Source organism: Homalodisca vitripennis, chromosome 1 (assembly GCF_021130785.1).
Source record: "Homalodisca vitripennis isolate AUS2020 chromosome 1, UT_GWSS_2.1, whole genome shotgun sequence".
NCBI classification, from domain to species: Eukaryota; Metazoa; Arthropoda; class Insecta; order Hemiptera; family Cicadellidae; genus Homalodisca; species Homalodisca vitripennis.
Window position 1 is genome coordinate 36,317,100 of NC_060207.1, and position 20,263 is coordinate 36,337,362.

At 32.7% G+C, this 20,263-nt stretch overlaps 1 protein-coding gene across 2 annotated transcripts in view; it reads left to right on the plus strand.

The window, feature by feature from the left end:
- Window positions 1–10,335: 10,335 nt before the first annotated feature.
- LOC124359808 (uncharacterized protein YJR142W) overlaps window positions 10,336–20,263 on the plus strand; it is a 66,951-nt gene continuing 57,023 nt past the window's right edge. Inside the window, exon 1 of one of the 2 annotated variants that reach the window (XM_046812854.1) lies at window positions 10,336–10,623. In XM_046812854.1, coding sequence (XP_046668810.1) covers window positions 10,551–10,623 — 73 coding nt within the window. In that variant the 5' untranslated portion in view covers window positions 10,336–10,550. The remainder of the gene's footprint in view (window positions 10,624–20,263) is intronic. The other variant, XM_046812863.1, reaches the window with a different exon arrangement.

Genomic DNA, 20,263 nt, shown 5'->3' on the forward strand with positions numbered 1-20,263 from the left:
ATTTAACTCCAAGAATTAGTATTAAATTTATCATTTATCAGGCGATTAAAATTGTTGGCAATGAACCACATATAACATTTGTGGGGGCATATAGACTGCTTAGACTTTTATAGATAATTATTTTTAAAATCCTAGTCTTCATAATTCTACAATACTACTTCTTCTGCCAAAATGGCTCTAATTCTTAGATTTTCAATAGCTCAATTCCAACAACGCATTAGATATGAAACAGAGTTGTATCCAAATATGATTTATTTATAGACAGTGATGCATTTGTACAAACTATGAGGGTTTCTCATGTTGCTATCTTATGCCGCATGTAAAATAGGCATTTAAAATATATTGTTGAGTTATTATTGAATTAATTGATTCATACATCGTAGCTTGTGTATCTGTGTTTGCTTATTAGCACTAATCATCTATTATACAGCTACATTTTTGGCTGGGTGTAATTGAAGCCTATAACTGAGGAGGATGACGCAATCTCTCTTTTGTCTGCCTAGGGGATGTAAATATTTCCCTTCTGCATGGGTGACGGGTCTTTTACACTACTAATCGTTGACTCAACGACCCTTTCTGAGAAAATAACAAATAAGACAGGGTCATTTAGTCTAGAGGTCGTTGAGACAACGACCCCATTTTGATATGTAAGATTTTCTACATAGGTTCGTTGTGACAACGACCCAGTAAAATGAATGAAAAGGGTCAATTACTCAACTGGGTTCGTAGCAACAACGCCACTTTTTGCCTGTTTAGTTGAATATTTCAAAAGATGGGTCGTTGTCTCAACGATTCTAAATTATATTAAATGCTTATATTGAGAGAACCAGGTCTTTTACTCAACCATTCTTTGTGTCAACGGACCAAAATGGAGAAATGTATAAGCAATGTGAAGAAGGGTCGTAGCGACAACAACCCATTTTTCAACTCAAAGGATAAAATATAGTAAGAGGGTCGTTGAGACAACGACCTACTTTAAACTGTTCAGAGGTTCTTTTAGTCTACTAGGGTCTTTATGTCAACTGCGTGCAGCCGGACAATGTGGCGAGATGTTGCCGCGCACCAGTCGTACGGCGCTGAATGTTGCGCTCGTATTGATGTAGCGTACATTATTCTCTTGCCACTATAAATTTACAAATGTAATAATTTGTTTTGTATTATTTTAAAACTATATTAATATAAACCCCTTTTACCGGATACAGATATACTTTATAAGCAGTAATGATAAGACATTACCAAGTAAGAGTGATAAAAATGGAATACAAATAAATATTAAAAATGGAAATTGTAACGATAAATAGCAATTCTAAATATCAAGAATATATATCAAATTAATAATAGTAGATAAAAATTACATACAATTTTGAAAGTAATCAGTAATTTAGCTTATATACAATGAATTATTAAAACGTAAATGTTCATTATTTAAAACTTACATTTTTACGAATTAGTTTGGTTCTCTATATAAACTATACAATTCATGCCAAATAAATATATAATTTTATAAAATTAGTTTATTTGTAATATTTAAACAAATTAATAGAATTTTAGTGCTGTTCACAGCAAAATTGTACTTTTATTTTTCGTTCACTCCTCTTCTAATTTCAATATGTTATTGACTCTATCTATATCTCTTAATTTATAAATAATTTACTTTGTGGATTGAATAAAGTTGATACTTGAAGTTTAATAAATGCTTCTAATACCTGTACGGAATATTGATATATACATGTTCCTACACATTTATGCTTATTAATAATGTTTGAGGTGAAAAAGAAGTCATGGAGAGTTTCTTTAGAGGATTAAGATTTAATATATTAAGATATAATCGTATCTAGTAGTCTAAGGAGAATCTTAACTGTAAGAATAGGTTAAGTGGCTACCATCATTTAACCATTCTTCATTGTAGAAAATGAATTAAATGAGAATTACATTTCGACTACGCCGACAAAACGTGTCGTCAATACATCTTTTAAAAAGGAGAATTGAAAATAATCCCTATAAAGTTATATGCTAAATGTATTAGAATGTGACTAATAATAACTAAAAATAAATCATGGAAGCTAAAAATATGTTAAAAGTTACATCATAAAACTTCTTTTTCCGTTTCAAACCACCATATAGAAATGATGTGGTACAAAATGTTATTATAATTTTAAAATGCCCCTTCTAGCATTTTGTGATTCTTCTTTGCTAGTTTGTGATTCTAGCATTAGCTCTTAAAATTATGATTCGATCTAATCCTTGGGGTTTATTATGTGATTTGTCAGTTTATAGTTAAATTAAAAGATATAAATACTAAATACTAGTTATTATTTTCAAATCACCAGAGATCTAACCATATACTTAGTCTAAAGGAACAAATCATTAAAGAATTACGACATGTTATATATTAACGTTCCAGCTTTAATTAAGGTCTCTATACTACAAGAGTCCACTGCAAGAGGGCTATGGACTTAGACCTCAGTATTCTACCAATTGATCTAAAATTATTTATTAACAATTCATTAATATTGGAATCTTTGAAACTGTTCAAGCAAGCAAAATTTCAGTTATTTAAATAGTGCAAATAGAAATGTTTCACTTCCGACTTCAGAATTCTAAAACATCTTTACTGTCATATGTAATTAGTGGAAAATGGATTTATACGTGGAATTTTCTTTCATAACCACCATTTATTTCGGAAATGCCTGCTTTGCCATTAAAAAGGATGTTTCCGAAACGCATCTGCCATGCAAGCAAAATTAAGTGTGAATCTAAGGGTATCAGTGAGGGTAGCTAGTGCTACATGCAACCAATTGTACTCATATTTTAATAACAGCCACTAAAAGTGAAATTGTTAAAAGATAACTAGCATAAATAACAAATAAAATATATTAATTGACAACAACAATTAACATTGAGTATTGATACAATTGTATCACTTAAATTATTGAAAAATGCAGTAATAAGTATTGAGCCTTTTTAACCGTTACATACATATGCGGTTATTTTAGTAATTGAGCAGTAAAAACACGTTTGGGTGTATATAATTTAATCAGTAGGTTATTTCAGTCAATGTATTTAGTAATACAAATAAAGCGAATTTCTCTCTCATCAACTACGAAGTAGACAAATGTCTGGCTATATCTCGCCAATACCCGTATTTGACCAGCTTCCCGACTTTAATATTAATTTTAGAAGTACGATTTTCAACCAATATTTTTCTAATTACATTCTCTTTAAATTAGATTATGTTACTTCCCTTGATACACTCGTCAGTTCCATACACAATCACAAAAATGTTAAAATTTGTATGTTTAAAAGTTATAATTTTATGTTTTGTACTTTAATTATTTTATTTTTTTACGATTTTAAAAACACTACATATATACAGGATGTTTTGCATATTTTATGAAAATGTTTTAAATATAACTAAACCTATAGTATTATGTACAGAAAAGAACTTGGAAAATGGCTAGAAAACAAAAATATCCCCCAATAACACAAAATTTAAAATTATTACCTTTAACAGTTAACTTACCCTCTGCAGTTCCCTCGACAATAGTAAAAAAGTTGATTAAATAGATTAACATTTCAAATATTTTTGTTTTAATGTTGCAATGTTAAAGGCGTTTTAACAAATAACTTTTCCTTTCTTAAAAGGTTTACTGTTAATAACTATATAAACTAATTATGTCAGATAGTATATATAAATTATTTGTATTTTAATATTTAATTTAAAATAACATGTGTTTGTTTATAAAAAGCTCATGCTAATAGCTAGTTTGTGAAAATGCTTATGTCTGCAGTTTGGAAAAAAGTTGGAAAAATATTTATGTGTTTTCGGAAAATGTTTCGTTATTTAGAGCTGGATCTATTAGTATAGACTAGCGGACCCGGCGCGCTTCGCTGCGCATTTCAATAAGTTTCCCGCGGCTTCGCACGCAATTTCCCGTTGAAAACAGTACACTATATTCACTTATTCATTTTCTATCACATTCTAAACATTGCTGAGATAATTGATAGTCGTTCCTTCGTGAGCTTCTTGGGCGCATTATGAAGGTATGTACCACATTCCTGATACTTCTGTCAAAAAAAAACAACTAAGGTTGATTTTATAACATTCTTTATATTTGTAGCCAACGTAAGATAGTAATTATGATATCTGCATTGCTCTTCTGATCAAGCATGAGCATGGTTTATATTAAATAAATATTGCAGTTAAAGGTGAATTTTTACGTCAAATTTGAATTGTATTATCTGGATAGTAAAGTCTATGTTTAACAGTGATTGCAGAAACAGTTTAATCAAAATTTGTCGTTTCTCTTAAGCTTACTCTATGCTTTAAAACTATAAGTGTAGTAATTAAATTATATATAAATATATTTTTTGTCGCATTATATATGTTTACAAAGAACAGCTGATTAAAAATTTGAAAAGACTCTTTCACTTAATAACATATGTTTGCTGCAATGCATTTCTTACGGGTATTTCTGTAACCAGTGGGGCGGAATCCTGAATCGGGAAAGGGATAAAAAGTATCCTATAACCTTCTACAGATCAAGACGAACAAATTAAAAAAAAAATTAGGCGAATCCGTCCAGCCGTTTGTGAGAACGGGTATTTCTGTAACCAGTGGGGCGGAATCCTGAATCGGGAAAAGGGATAGAAAGTATCCTATAACCTTCTACAGATCAAGACGAACAAATTAAAAAAAAAAATTAGGCGAATCCGTCCAGCCGTTTTGTGAGTGATGCTGTTACACACGAACAGTTTTCATTTTTATATAATAGACTAGCCTAAACCCGCGGCTCCGCTCGCGTGGCAGTAGAGAGGGCTACATCAATCAAGCATCGAAAAGAAATACTAATTTTATTATACGTTTTTCCAATTAATTTATTGCTCTACAATACATCGTAGCATATCATAAAATCTATTATAAAAGTTTTTTGTTTATTTTAATGCGTTTTGGTAAACAACGTTATTAGTTGTATTATTTGGAGCATAAATATAAAGGTTCTTCGGGTTTCCGACTCTTGAGCAAGCGACGTATAATTGACCGTGCGAGAAACATGAGGGTTCCAGATGGATTCCTGCGACGTTAAGTGATTGTGGTAGCAGATACACCTTCCCGTTGCTGCAACACATTCCTAGTGCCTCGTTTGGAAATTTCCGTGCATGGCAATGTGGGCAAGTTACATTCATGTGACCGATATTCATTTTTGGGTGTTGATTGTAGTCTGCTGAAGGATCGTAATTAAAAGCTTGTTTATACATGTCATGTTGAAGTCGTGCATCGCCTGATCTGTTTGCAACCGCTCGATTACTTTGCATTCTCAATCTATCATTCAAATTTGATGTTTCTCTTTCTTCTTGCGACAGCATCATTCTTGATGCTGATGTTCGTATTCGATTCAATTCGTTTACCTTTGCGCGCTGGTCGTTGCTTTGATTATTACGAATTCGTTTTGTTGCTATCGCACGTGCGCTGTGACGGCTTAAAGCACTTTTTTTTCTTGGCGGCATTATGTTATTTTCCAATAAAATTCGTCAAAAAACTGCTCAAAGGAATTCTGTAAAAAAAAAAAATGTTGAGAAAAACATTCTTCAAAGAATATTTACATGAGAAAACAAAAATACTTGCCTATTTTTTTAAACCTTTTACTGATGGAAAATAACACTGTTCTTGGAAATTGTAAAAAAGATATCAAATCACGTTTATCAAAAATTTGACATTTGTGACACGTTGTAAATGTCAAAAAATGTTTGTTTACATAGAAACGTCAAAAATATTTATGTTTACTTAGTTACTGTCAAAAATAACAACAATTTTTTGTCGCATTATATATGTTTACAAAGAACAGCTGATTAAAAATTTGAAAAGACTCTTTCACTTAATAACATATGTTTGCTGCAATGCATTTCTTACGGGTATTTCTGTAACCAGTGGGGCGGAATCCTGAATCGGGAAAGGGATAAAAAGTATCCTATAACCTTCTACAGATCAAGACGAACAAATTTTAAAAAAAATTAGGCGAATCCGTCCAGCCGTTTGTGAGTGATGCTGTTACACACGAACAGTTTCATTTTTATATATATAGATGAAATAAAATAGTCTTCAAAATCTTTAATAATGCTTACACCTGTTTCATAAATAAGCAATTAAAGTATAAAGGTTTCTATTGGCCGAACGCAGTAAAGCCTACGAGGGCTGGAAAGATATAATTTATTTCTGTTCACAGGACATCTTGAGAACAAACTGACATTATATTATATATAATAGATATATACATTATAGGATTAGATAGCCCAAAATATATAAAACGCTGCAATATATATATATATATATATATATATATATATATATATATATATATATATATATATATATATATATAAGATATACATACTCGTAATACGGGTAACTACGAACTAGTTGTGCAAAGAAAAAAACCATTCTTTTAGACACTTTTAATAGAACAATATATTTTACAGTTACATTGTTTTAAAACGGTAAAGATATGATTAAAATGGTTTTACAAAAGCACCAACAATTGCTCTACAAATAGGACATGTTAGTGGCAGGCGTATGTATGTTGTAAATAGTTCCATCGCCATTTGTGACCTGATGAAATATTTCATACTCGGTCATAGAGACGGCGCACAGCCTGCACACTACAATGTGTCCACAAGGTGTGGCCATCCATTCATCGTAAGACACACGTTGCAACGCGTGTCTCCACTTCCTGGTTCTGAAGCCCCTTCGCAGTTTAAAGCGAGGCCCATTTTTATTTCGCTAATCTGCCGCTCGATTTCATGAGATGTCACAAATTCAGTAGTGTCATTGATGGTAGGCACGAGCCTGTAATTTATATACCTCGATGGTCTTACGTCGGATTGTGCTCGCTGCATCTTTAAATGACGTTGCCTCTTATATCCATGAAAATAGTAAGTAAAATTTGTAGGCTAATTAACAATATATTTTTTCTAACCTCACATATATTAAAAAAAAAAACAAATTATTTTAAATTTCATTCATTATTTTGCATTCAGTTTATTTCTGTTTTTATCTGCAACAATTTATTTTCAAATGTGTCATCAATTTTTTTACTATTGTAAAGTTTTTAACTATTGTTGAGGGTTTTTTGTAATCACTGAATCTTATTTAGAGTTATTATATCGCATGGTTGTATTGTATTTAAATGTCGTGTGATATAGGATATTAGGGATTCCCTAATTTCTGCTAATTTTTCAGTGTCAGATGTGGTTGAGGCTTGAGAAATTTATCTTATTGCTGACACCTGGTAGGTAGGAGCAGATGTTATAATATGGAAGAAAGGCTATTATGTAGACTTATCTCTTTACCCAATACCCCTCACGGAATTTCTGAGAATAGTTTTATAACCCCTTCCACGTAATTTCATTAGACCCATTCAGAAGGGACACGCAAACTCGAGACCGGTTGTAATAAAACTATTGCATTGTCTGCTAACGACACCATTTTGAGGAAGGAACCACCTCACCCGAGCCTTTACCTGAGACTACCTCACTGTTGTTTCTGTAGTTGTAGTTAGAATATTTAAGTTTCATTCCATTGATATTTGACCATAGATTAATTTAAACTGTTAAAACTATTCAATGCAAACAAACCTCTTTTAACAACTTATACATGTAATTAACAAATCGATTACATGGTATAGTTGATACGCTAAATATTCTACAGTTACACGATAGGATTAGCTACTGAGTGGTAAGAAAAGTTTGATATCAGATGATGTATATAGTGTCGACTACAGTAACTCACCTAGACTTATAAATGAACTCAATCAGATATAATAAAAATAACACACGGGTAGTGGAGCGCACAGAATTCAAGTACGTATATGTTACAATATACCTAATATATTACGCTCAGCCGAAAAGCATGAGTATACATGCGCCAAAATGGAGCTCCTTCTTGTCTATGTATAAATAAAGATTCATATAAAATTTAAAGCATACAAAAAAGACATTTTTAGAAATATCTTGCGGATGGATAGGGTACTTGTGTTACCATGCCACATCTAAAAATGTCATATGACTGTACACAGTTTGCTTACAAATGTATTTCTTCTGCGATTTTCCCGTCACTGTACGGTTAACCGCAATAGCAATTTAAAAGTGATCGCTATAAATCAATAACCATATATAAATCAATTCGTTTTCGATATATTGTGCGGTCATACAGACATACAGAAATTAAATCTTTCGTCCTTCTCAGATGAGTGGCTGCGGCACTGTCAATAGAATTCCTCATAGTGCATGTTTGGAGTTGTAGTTGTCACAATCTAGTATTAGTGTTTTTAGTGTTTTCATTTGTTTGCAACGTTTTCATTTTAACTTTAATTTGAACGTTGGGTACTGTTTGATTAACCATTTAATAATAATTAGAAACCTCAACCTGTTTCCGACAGAAGTAGAAATATGAATGACAGTTACATTATTTCAGTTTATGTACATGAGTGAAATATATTTTGAATACATAAACAAGAAATGGGAATCATAACAAGAAATGTATGTCTTAAAAATATTTCTTATATTTTATAAATACAACTGTTACCAGACTTTAAATCTATTTCAATAATATACACGTATAATAAACAAAATATTTCCATATAATACTTATACAAAGTATTTACCCTTATATCAGATGTTAGGACTAAACTCGGCACTGACGCAGCGCCTTCATGTCAACCGGGCTAGGAGTTGACTGATTGACCCTGTTTCGTTTGAAAGCGCTTGTTTGGGACGGAGGGGCGTTGAGACAACGATCAGTTGAGTAAACGCCCTAGAATGTCTTATTTGAGGTTAGATGCATTATAGGGTCTTTGAGTCAACGACCCCTTAATACATATATTTCAACTTATTCTGAAACTAGGTTGTTGATTCTACGAACCTTTTTCTACTTTTCAACTTTTAATTTATATTTGGGCCGTTGATACAAAGATCCGTAGTGTAAACGGCCCAATTTAATGAATTAGATAAAAAATATGGAAAAAGGGTCGTTGTGTCAACGAACCCACTTGTAGTTCTATTCTTATATTCGGTATATGGGTCGTTGTGACAAAGAACCATTGGATTGAACTTTTAGTTTTCTTAGTAAATCGGGTCGTTGTCACAACGCTTCGTAGAGTAAAAGACCCGTCACCCCTGTTATTTGTTATTTTTTCAGAAAGGGTCGTTGAGTCAACGATTAGTAGTGTAAAAGACCCAACACTAATATTGCAAATATAAAAATAGGGTCGTTGAGACAACGATTCGTAGAGTAAAAAAGCTGCCCCCTCTGCATGATTGTCTCTATGCCTAACTCTCCGCCTGACATCTCGAGAATGAATCAAGCTATGGTATGAAATTTAGTGAGTGACCTCAACGAAGACTGTTACGCGAAGCATGGTGTGGAATATACATACCTTGTGTTAATATTGTGCTAACTTGAAGTAGCATCAAACACTGTAATCCAGAGTTTTGGTTTAAATCGCGTCTAAAAATATTTGATAACACAATATAAGTACTTTATTGAAATATTTCAGTCTTCCTGTAGAAAACCATTTTTTGACGAGAACTATTAGGTAAAAGGGGCCTAATAGTTTTTGAAATATTTCAGCCTTCCTGTGGAAAACAATTTTTTCTCAAGAACTATTAGGTAAAAGGGGGAGGGGGCTAATATTTTTTGAATAAACCTCTTCACAAAGAGGGTTTAATTAATGTTTCAAGATTTGTACGGCCTTAGATAACTCTCAACAGCAAAGTCCAAATAATTCAAGACTTGAATTTTGTTAGCATTTTCGACGTTGTTTAGCCGAAACCTTTGATATCATAACACCACCGTGTAAACATTTTTTTAAACAACATTTTATTTATTTACAATCTGTTTAAATTGAAAAGAACGATAAGTAAATACCATGTACAAAAACAACATTAACAATTAAAATTATAGTTGCATGTTAACCATTATTAACACTAACATAACCTTGTAAACCTAAGAATTGAAATGAAACACAAAGTGTTACCAACTTATCTTGTTTCTTAACATTGTGTATAGACATCAATTTAGTCGAATTCATGTAAAAGTGCAATTTTACAGTAAATGTTATCTAACAATATAAAATTTGACATAGTCTCTTAATATTATATATAGACATCAGCCAATGTAAGCGAATCCATTCACAAATGCGAATTTACAGTCAATGTGCTCTAAATAATATCAAATTTTACATAGTGCGTCACATAGTTCGAAAAGTAATAAAGCATACTTTTTAATCCATAAGAATAATGGCTTCTTTGTTAATGTTTGTGCCCGTTGCGCTATTGCGTACTATGCGCAGTCGGAATGAAAACCTAAACCGTTTTTGACGTTTTTGTTGTGTGTCGAGGGGTTGAGGTTGAACGCTTGAGATGGGACGTCATGTCTGCCTTTGCCGTTTGAGATATGGATAAGTTGACTTAGGCGTGAATATCTGTTTCTTCAATTGATTGTTTGAAAAAATAGTGATAACTTAACTATCGGTGATTTTTAAATTCCATTTAGGATGGCAGGCAAAGATATATCAGTCTCGCGTATTTTAAAACTAGCTCAACAATTCAACTGTTTTTATCTTTCAGGTAGGTACAGTAAGTTGTTATTATCAAGGAAATCTATTTTATATTATTGATTTGTTGCCTTATGATTTATTTATATATTTTTGTTTAGGAAATTATTAGACTTAATTTAACTAATTTTACAATACTGTTAAAACAACCAGTAATCAAATGATTTTTAAAATTGATTTAAAGCTCAAGGGTATTGAACTTAAATTTAACCCTCTGTGTACTACAAGTGATCTGTTTATACTCTCATAATACATCTCTAGTCATAATAAATAGTTAAATAGCTCTCTTAAGGGCTAATGGTTAACACCCTATGCCATTGCTTGTTAGATATTTAAGTTGACCATTACTTTTATGCTGTAAGTGATCTCTGTTTGTACTTCACTTTCATGATACTTCTCTAATCTGAACAAATATTTATTTTACTTAGTGTTAAAGTATAGGAAGACTTCTACAAATATCGAAATTACAATGTATTGCCCAATCTTGCATCAATAAAATAAAAAGATTGATATAATGAAAACTGATATGTTTTAAAATTGGTGTTTTCCTGATCAACTATATTTACAATGAGTTTATGATGTATTTTGAGGCAAAAATTAAACACCTTCTTAGCGACATTATAGAATTTAATTCAATATTACACTGAACAGTGTATATAATTAGAAAAGTAACATTATTTTTATGATAATGCATTCATTCTTTCTGTTAGCTGTAAAGTGGTAGTAGCCATGGCACAAGCAGTGTTTTTGTGTTTAGATTTTATTTAATCAGTGAAATGGGGTGTTGAATTTTTACTAGGCCTGATACCTTTTGGAGAAGAAAATGGTGGATTGGCGAACAAAAGTATAGCCGAGAATTAAGTGTTTGGGTCAGAAATGATGTACAGGAATGACATAATGAGTTGAGGGCTGAGTGGCAGGAGAAAAATGTAATGTCAGGAGTTGGCAGCGGATCAGTAGCACTATGTGGTACAGCCCTGCCGCTCAAGTCTGTCGTGGCCAGTGTCGAGCGTCCTCTATATTACAATACTATTATTAAAATTAAGTCCCTGTTCTTATCCTCACCGCTTACAGCTCGTAATGTGGCCAAGGTCTCGGTTTGGTCTATGACAGATTGCTCTCCACACACGTGATCCAATTGGTCGTCAGATTCATAAGTTAAAACAAAGAAGATGATGATATCGATGTCACATCCAGACCTCGACTAAACTATCTTCATTTGCACTGTGTAGAGGAGTTGTTTAAGTCATGTGTCCGATAGTAAAAATTCCAGTTTAAATGGGTGCAAGAGCTCTTGTGAGCGCTACCGCTACAAGTGCCGGACAGTTGTTTGTAAGACTGTTGGAAAGCAATGTCGGTCATTACAATTTCAATTATAAACATTGCTGAGACATCACTGTCGTTTGTGAACACACTTCGTATTGACTCCCGTAGCAACCAGCGATACAGCTGTACTTGTGACAGTTCTTGTGAATAACATTTCTTGTTATGTTCACATTATACGACAGTAGTTAAGTAAATTCTCTTGCAATTTTACTTGCCAGTGTTAATGCAGCTTAATATTGTCGCCTGTACTTAGATGGTGAGCTGACATAATCTGTATGTCAGTTTTTGTCACAAGCGGCATTGGCTGAACGATGGATGGTGGAAATCCCATCAGTTCTCCTATGACCTATTCATTCAGCAGAACGACTTCGTCACGCACATGATGATCGGTTGGGCAATTCGAACTGTTCAAACCAAATAGTCCAACGTGTAAGAGGAGCCTTATGTCATGTGTTTCGTAGTCCATGACTATAATCTAAAGAACCAGTTGTGATTTGAACCACAGCCTATTGTGTGTTAATTTACTTTGTAGATGTTTTGTCTTGATGGCTGGTATTCTATTCTTGCATTATCTTAAAGGCTACTATGGAAGGCACTGTTCTGTACTGGTGTCTACCTATACAGATTGTGAATAAACTGTACTTCGGCAACTTCCGTAGCAGATAACTTCCTGATGAATTCCTCTTTTATTGCCCGGCAGTGGAATATATTTGGGTCCACAATATTTTCACAGGACTGCAACCAGAGCTTACACCAAAAATGAGAATCTTGTAAATCATACATAATGCATGAATTTTGGCTCCAGAAAAAACATGCCTGATATGGCATGATTTTTGGATATCTTGTTCCTGGAATTTTTACTAGGAACAGATACATCCCAATACTCGATACCGAGGCTCCTTTCACTTCATTCCGATACCATCAGGAGTGCTTAAAATACACTTGGAAAATCACGATTTCAAAGTATTACAACTAGTCATGTGTAGAAGCTGAATCTTGAATCCAAATGTCTATTCACGGACGGCAGCTGATCGGCAGTTCGCAAATTACTGATTTATAACACTGTACTCTTTGTGCAAAGAAATATATAGATAACCAAATTAACAAATTGCTGGAGCTTAACAAATAATATTTTAGTTATAATTCGTATTTTCTATGTTTATTTTGGCACATCGAGGAGAGTCTGCTGCGTTTATCCGTGGACAACATCTGATCAGAAGTATGCAAAATACCGATTGCTAAAATGTATTTTTGTCGTTCTTTGTGTATAAGAAATATTTAGAAACATATAGTAACAAAATAACGTGATATATTAATCATATTTTAATCGGAGTTTGTATTTTCTATGTCCACACATTTTCCAACACTAGCGTGCCTGCAGGTTCTATACACGAACGTTAGTTGCCCGGTGGTAATTAGACGATAGCTAATTTTTATGTAGGCCTACTCTTTACGTTGTACTTTGTGTACTTGCACATAAATACATTCTCTATAAATATACATCTGTACATTATTAAGTAAATGGAACGTATTCTCAAACGTCATTTTATAGGCTACATTTCTATTATTTGAAAAAAGAAGGTAGTTAGATGACTTGTGTAGCGGCAAAATCACAGTCTTGTACTGAAAACTCATGTACCGCAAACTCTTGACTCGCAATTATAGACTGCACCCCACCTCAAGTTAGCGCTCTGTTGGTAATGGTAATTCTAAGCAATATATGGGTCAACCTCAATTTTTCTCATATTACAATATAATGTTCCAATAGTCAATTAGAAAAGGAAATGACTAGAATTTCTTGCTGGAAAGCAGTTATAAGGGAGCAGGCAACCGCCAGACGGTCATATATTGCTTGACGTGATCTGGGCTTCAAATTTGGAACTACTCGAGTTAATTTTTTTTCTAAAAGAGCAAGCAGCGCAAAGCGCTGCGCAGCGGGCAGGCATCGTGCGTGATCCTTTTTTTTATTAAAAATTACTGATAAATTGTTATTACATACTACAATATAATGTAGGTAATGTATGTCAAACAATTTTAAACACATAATTACATGCCGGAAAGCAAAGTAAAACCAACCAAAAACCAACAACTAACCTTAATAGTCGTCAACGTCGGAGTTGGAGTCTGGCTCAATGGGTTGTTGTTCACAGCGGTCACCGCACGCTATGACACCGTTTTAGACATGTGAAATTGCCCGAAAGATGTTGTGCACTCTAGTTTTATAATCTGAATATTTTCTTTTAAACATAAACTCAGCTAAATGTCCAACAAGATGATGTTTTCTGTTGCCGTACCTTGGGATATTGCCTCTAACTTCCCGCCACAAACGTTCTATGGTTGGGTGTGTGCGCCGGTATCAGGATCAATGAAATTGTAAATGTGGTTAACAGTAAGATGTTGGTAATTGTTACATTGTAAACAATTATAGCTTTTCCAACAATCACCGATTGCTGTTGTTCCCGGCAACACGTACTTTTGTATTATAGGTAACAACATTTCTTAGCCGCGTGTTGGTACAGGAACGAAAAAACGTTTTGTTTCACGCTCAATACCAGCGTAAACCCAATTCCCTTCAATAATACGGCCGTGATTATATTTACGTTTACCGATTTTTGCCTCGTCAATCTCTACTGTTTTGCCCACCCCTCCTATTTTTGACCTGTCGAGTTCATGTCGTAGCAGGTCATGTCGTGGTGGTTTTAATAACACCCAATAAGCCACAAATCGGCACACTGTTTGCGTTGTGAGATTATGGTTTTCGAAAAAAGTTAATTTATACTGAGACACATACTTTTTGCACTGGACTTTCACTTTCTTCCGGTTACGATCAGTCTTTTCTATCCTGTTCCAACATCGAAACACGTGATCCGTTTCATTTAAGGTCATTTGACCCCCGCAACTCGGACATGTTTTATTACGTGGTAAAACTCCGTGGTCGTACAAAAAATTTCTTAAAGTTACACTATCCTCAGAACAAACTATAAATGACGCTAACGTAAACTCGCACGAATTACACAAAAAAGGATTAACATCCGAACAGCTGCACATCACGATAGCAACTGATTAGGACCGGCCGCCAGTGACTGAGCGGACTGAAATTAATTCAGTATATACCCAGATCACACACGATGCCTGCCCGCTGCGCAGCGCTTCGCGCTGCTTGCTCTTTTAGAAAAAAATTAACTCGAGTAGTTCCAAATTTGAAGCCCAGATCACGTCAGTGCCACTGATCACTAATAGGTAATTCTAAGCAATATATGACCGTCTGGCGGTTGTCTGCTCCCTATAACTGCTTTCAAGCAAGAAATTCTAGTCATTTCCTTTTCTAATTGACTATTGGAACATTATATTGTAATATGAGAAAAATCGAGGTTGACCCATATATTGCTTAGAAATTACCTTGGTAATTATTTGTTCTCTTTATTTTTCCAAACAGGATACATATATTTTACCAACAGAAAGAAAAATTATTAGATACACAATGTTATGTCGCCACATTAGAAGACAGAGATAAAAACAAAGGAGCTAGTGATGAATTGTCACAGAATTTCTCGCATATTGCTCGCAACGATATTTGCTAGACCACTGCAGCTTCGTGGCATTATCCATACAGTGTATGGGAACCCCCTCGGCATAAGGATTAAATACAGTATTACAGTTGTTTATTTCTTTTGAAAATGATAGAGAATTGGTAGCTTTCAACCAGGAAATCCGTGGAAAACTGGGAATTTGATACAAGGTATTGTGTGGCCGCTATCAGCCAATACTGGCTACAGGCTATAGGTACAGGCAATGTTCTTAACTTTGCCATCATTCTTACAGTACATAAAAACTATTAAATGTAAAGAAATGTTTAAATGGTGACTTTATGTTCTTTTTAGTAGTCATTAGAAATATGAATTGTGCCTCCATTTCCCAATATGGAGAACAACTCTAAACATTTGTTTAGAATAAGTACTCATATTTTCTTGTAAATTTTAATACAGAATAATATTTTTAACATTGATTGATATGTTTAATACATTTTTATTCTTATACAATTTTGTTTCAACTCACTTGCATATGAGGTAGAGACTACTGAAGTGTTTAAAGTAGCATATTTTGACAAGTTTTTAAAGCATTGTGTAACAAACATAATTAAAAGCAAATTATGTTCAATTGTTAAGTGAACTACTGATATCTTGTCCAAGATCAGTTATAAAACCATAGTTTAATAAATAGCCTACATAAGTACAGAATAAATAATATGGGAATAATCACCACCTTAACAGAAAGAAACAAGAAGGCTCTTTATATCCTTAGTATCTCAATTTATATACGTGTTGGTGAGTTATTAATTACACTAAGGGTTTATTACTGATTTTGGACTCTATAGTAAATAGTTTAATTGACAGAGTTGAACTCACTTTGTTAATATGTTTAAACTTACACAATGATGGTACTTAACACATGTCAAATGTGAAATTAAAATTCAAACTTAGTAGACTGTAGCTCCTAAATCTAGATCAAAAGAAAATTGCCAAGATTATAAACTTTTTAAATGTTATTTTATATTACTGGAAATTGTGAGAAAATATCTAGGTGTTCCATAAGAAATTCGAAGTTAACCGCCATGTTGGAAAATAGCGACATAAGTTAACATAGCGACATATTTTATATGAACACTAAAAAGTAGGTGGTCTCCAATTTAGGCTTTCCTATAAATTTAGTTGTTTTTAGATAGTAGTGGTAGAATAGTCAAGATGGACACTATATATTGGCAGAAAATTTATTCTTTTATTAGTTCTGATAGTGTTTAATAAATCAACTGTTATTATTTAAAAAAAACTTATTAAATCACTTTCATATATTTGATGTATTTTGAAAGTTTTAATTGCATAGAAAGAGTAAACAATTTTTGTTCACTTCATGGCTATTGTCCATTGCTGTATTAAAATGTTTTTCAATATTGACTTACTAGTGTTTTTAATCTTCATGTAAACTACTAGATATTTATTTACCAAAATGTTTAGTATAAAGTACAAAAAATTTCCAAGTTAGTACAATTTAAAATGTTTTACTCTCACAATAATTTGTTGACGTTAATACAGAATTAGGTGTTGTACCAATTTGGTTTTTCTCTTTGTATCATTAGTCAAACAGGAAAAATAAAATAAATATCTATTTCATTTTTTTGAAAATAAACAAAATTGTTGGTATTTATTATGTTGCAAATAAAATAAAATACAACTATAATAAAAACTCATTGAATAAATTTTCATAAATATAGCAGTTACAACTTTTTTTGTAAAGATACATTGTAGCCAATGTGATTGTGTAGATAGGTTGTGGGAGAGCCTGGCACTTTTAGTATTAATGTAGAATGTTTGCCTATTACTAAACAGGTTAAAATTGACTTAATTTTAATTTACTGCTATTTCAATTAATTTTCAAGTTGATTAGATATCCAGTAAATGTGAAGCTAATTATGTTTTAACGATATACCTATATATATATTTATGCTCAAACAATCCAAAAAATATTATTATAATAAAAACAAGTTTTTTAAAAGTAGTGGAACTGTACCCGGTAAATTGTGATAATATAATAAATATTTGAATCTGAGTTAGACAAATTTGTTCCATTTTATCTAGTTTCAGAAAATACATAATGGTATTTAGGTTAAATAACTAGTTAAAAAACTTATACAAGCACATAGTACCTTTACAGTTTGTTGTTTTGTTCAACAATGAGGTGACATATATCATCTAATAATAAATGCCCAGCTAATTATTTATTATTTAAAAATGTTTAAACAGTTTTTGTTTAAATAAATTAATCATTAACAGCTGTTACCAATCAGATACTCATTCCTTATTATAAAACGGCAAAAGTTTGCTGTGTAGTGTGATACGTGAGGAGTCAATATCATAACTTTTTTACACATTTAGTTAACTTTGTTTATTATGGTTGTTTTCAGAATTAAATTCTCTACAATCTGTCTTAGGAAAATCAATTTGTTTATTGGTCATTTAACAATGTTATTCGACATCAAACATTTAAGACGGTATTTTTTTATTATACTTTTGGCAAATTTCATACTTTTTCTCAAAAACTGATCACACTACAACCTCTAGAGTGGTTTTATTTGATTTTTCAGGTGATTTTCTTTATACATCCATCTTATTTGAGTTAAAAAGTAAGAACAAAACCTTTCAGAATCACTTAATTTCACCAGGTGAACTGAAAACAAAGCAAAATCTTTCGCCAGCCATTACTCAGTAATGGAGCGTTTCCGGACCTACCTTTATATAACATTTTTTTCTTATTTTTAGCTCTACAATCACGTCTTAAAATATTTTACCATATTTCTGACTCATCCTGTGTGTATATATATATATATATAAATATTGTATTATAAATTTTGGGACATTATTAAAACAAGAGACTAAAACAAAACTAAAACTAGCTATAAATCAACATAATAAATCATACCTATCATATTTCATTAATATTATAGCTCACAAACACTTTTACCTCATTACATAAGACTTTTACTTTTTTAACCTTTAAAATTACATTATATCATATATAAAAACACAAAATTACTATGAAAACCATTACACATCTATTTAAAAACTTCCCTAATAAGCTTTTTTTTATAACTAACTAACACTATCTTGTGAATAAATACCTTCTTACAACGGAATTAAAGCACCAAAATATTGACTAACTCGATCCAAGATAGCTAGATGTTGACGATCAGTCTGACAGATCGCAAGTTTCTTGACGTCATTAGGATATTACTGCTACAAGAACAGGAAATAAATTTCACCATTGGAATCAGCAATTTTTCCTGTTTGAAATGATATATAAATAATGGTGGTAGTGTTGTCTTATGTACTATATGAACTGTCAAAACGTGTGCTTTTCGGATCAACATTATAATGCCGAACTGCCCATTACAGAAGTGATTCGGATCGACTTTATAATGTTGATTGCCAGCTAAAGAGTTAATTACCTTAGTTACAAACCATTATCAACATTATTGCTTGATTCTGTTCATTGTTGTGAATAGAATTTTAAGTAAGTGTATGGTGTGTTAAACCACGTGTCACTCACAGATGAAGACTTTTCTTTTGCAGAGCACTATTGCACACAATTCTTGTATGTGATGTGGTTTGTGTTGTAGTTAGTGATTGGCTCACCTGTTAATTTTTTAGGTTCAATAAAAATAATTCCAATGAAAACTAAAAGTGAAATAAGTTTTTTCTGATATAGTTGGAATTTATACTGTATGCTGGTGGACTAAGATAGTGAATGATTTGCAATGAATGTTTATGTTTACATAATATCATCTTCAGAGCTGTCCATACAATCTAAAAATAATAAACGAGTAAGCCGAGGTGCAATCTGATGACAGATTTTACTACAAGAGCTGGTTCATTGCATAGTATCAGAAGGCAAGGTTTATTGTAAAGTCAAGCATCATCATCTTATTCCCAAGGTTGTATTTGTTATACAACAGACAGCCATTGTAAAAGAGAGATGCAAAATATGAATACAATGTTGTTTGTGCCACCATAGACTCTTTCTCTCGCAGTATAGTAGCTCATCATATGATCCTGCCTATCGACAATGCTCATGTACTCATTGTATTCAATGATAGGTAGGTTGACATGGGCTTCATATTTTCTTCACCTCTTTTGTTTAATGCAAAATTCATGACATTTTCAAACTGGAACTGGGTGGACAGATATATAGTGTGACCTTCACATCCCTCCATTTGCTAACCATAACACCATCTCAGTGTTGTACAGTAGTTTTATTATTTTGTAGCTTTTTTGTGTAATAACATTTGGGAAATCTAATGTCAGCACACAATTTTCCTGTTATGAAATTCTTTTTTTGCAATATAACTGTTGACTAGGATATGCTAGTAAAATTTCATATACAGATTGATCTCTCCTATTCATTTTCAGACTCACACACAGGGAAGTGGGAAAAATGAATATATTCATGTCAAGGGTGTCAATATGATAGGGTTGGTTGGGCAAGAAAATACCCCTGTTAACAGGACCCTGTGGATTTATTGTGATGCTCCTTATGTCTAGAGAGGCCAGGACATCTTAAGGCCTTTACAAACCTCAATATGTCTTAGAAGCTTAAAAACCCCTCAGCAGGTTTTAGAAAAGCCCTGTATAGGTGTTTCCCTATAGTCTGGCCGATCTCTTCACAATCACAGATAATGTGTATAGTACAGTAGTCTCTTTGGACTCATTGCAGAAGTGACATGTGACCATCTTAGAGATACTCATCTTAAAAAAGTGGTAGTTAAGTGGGCAATG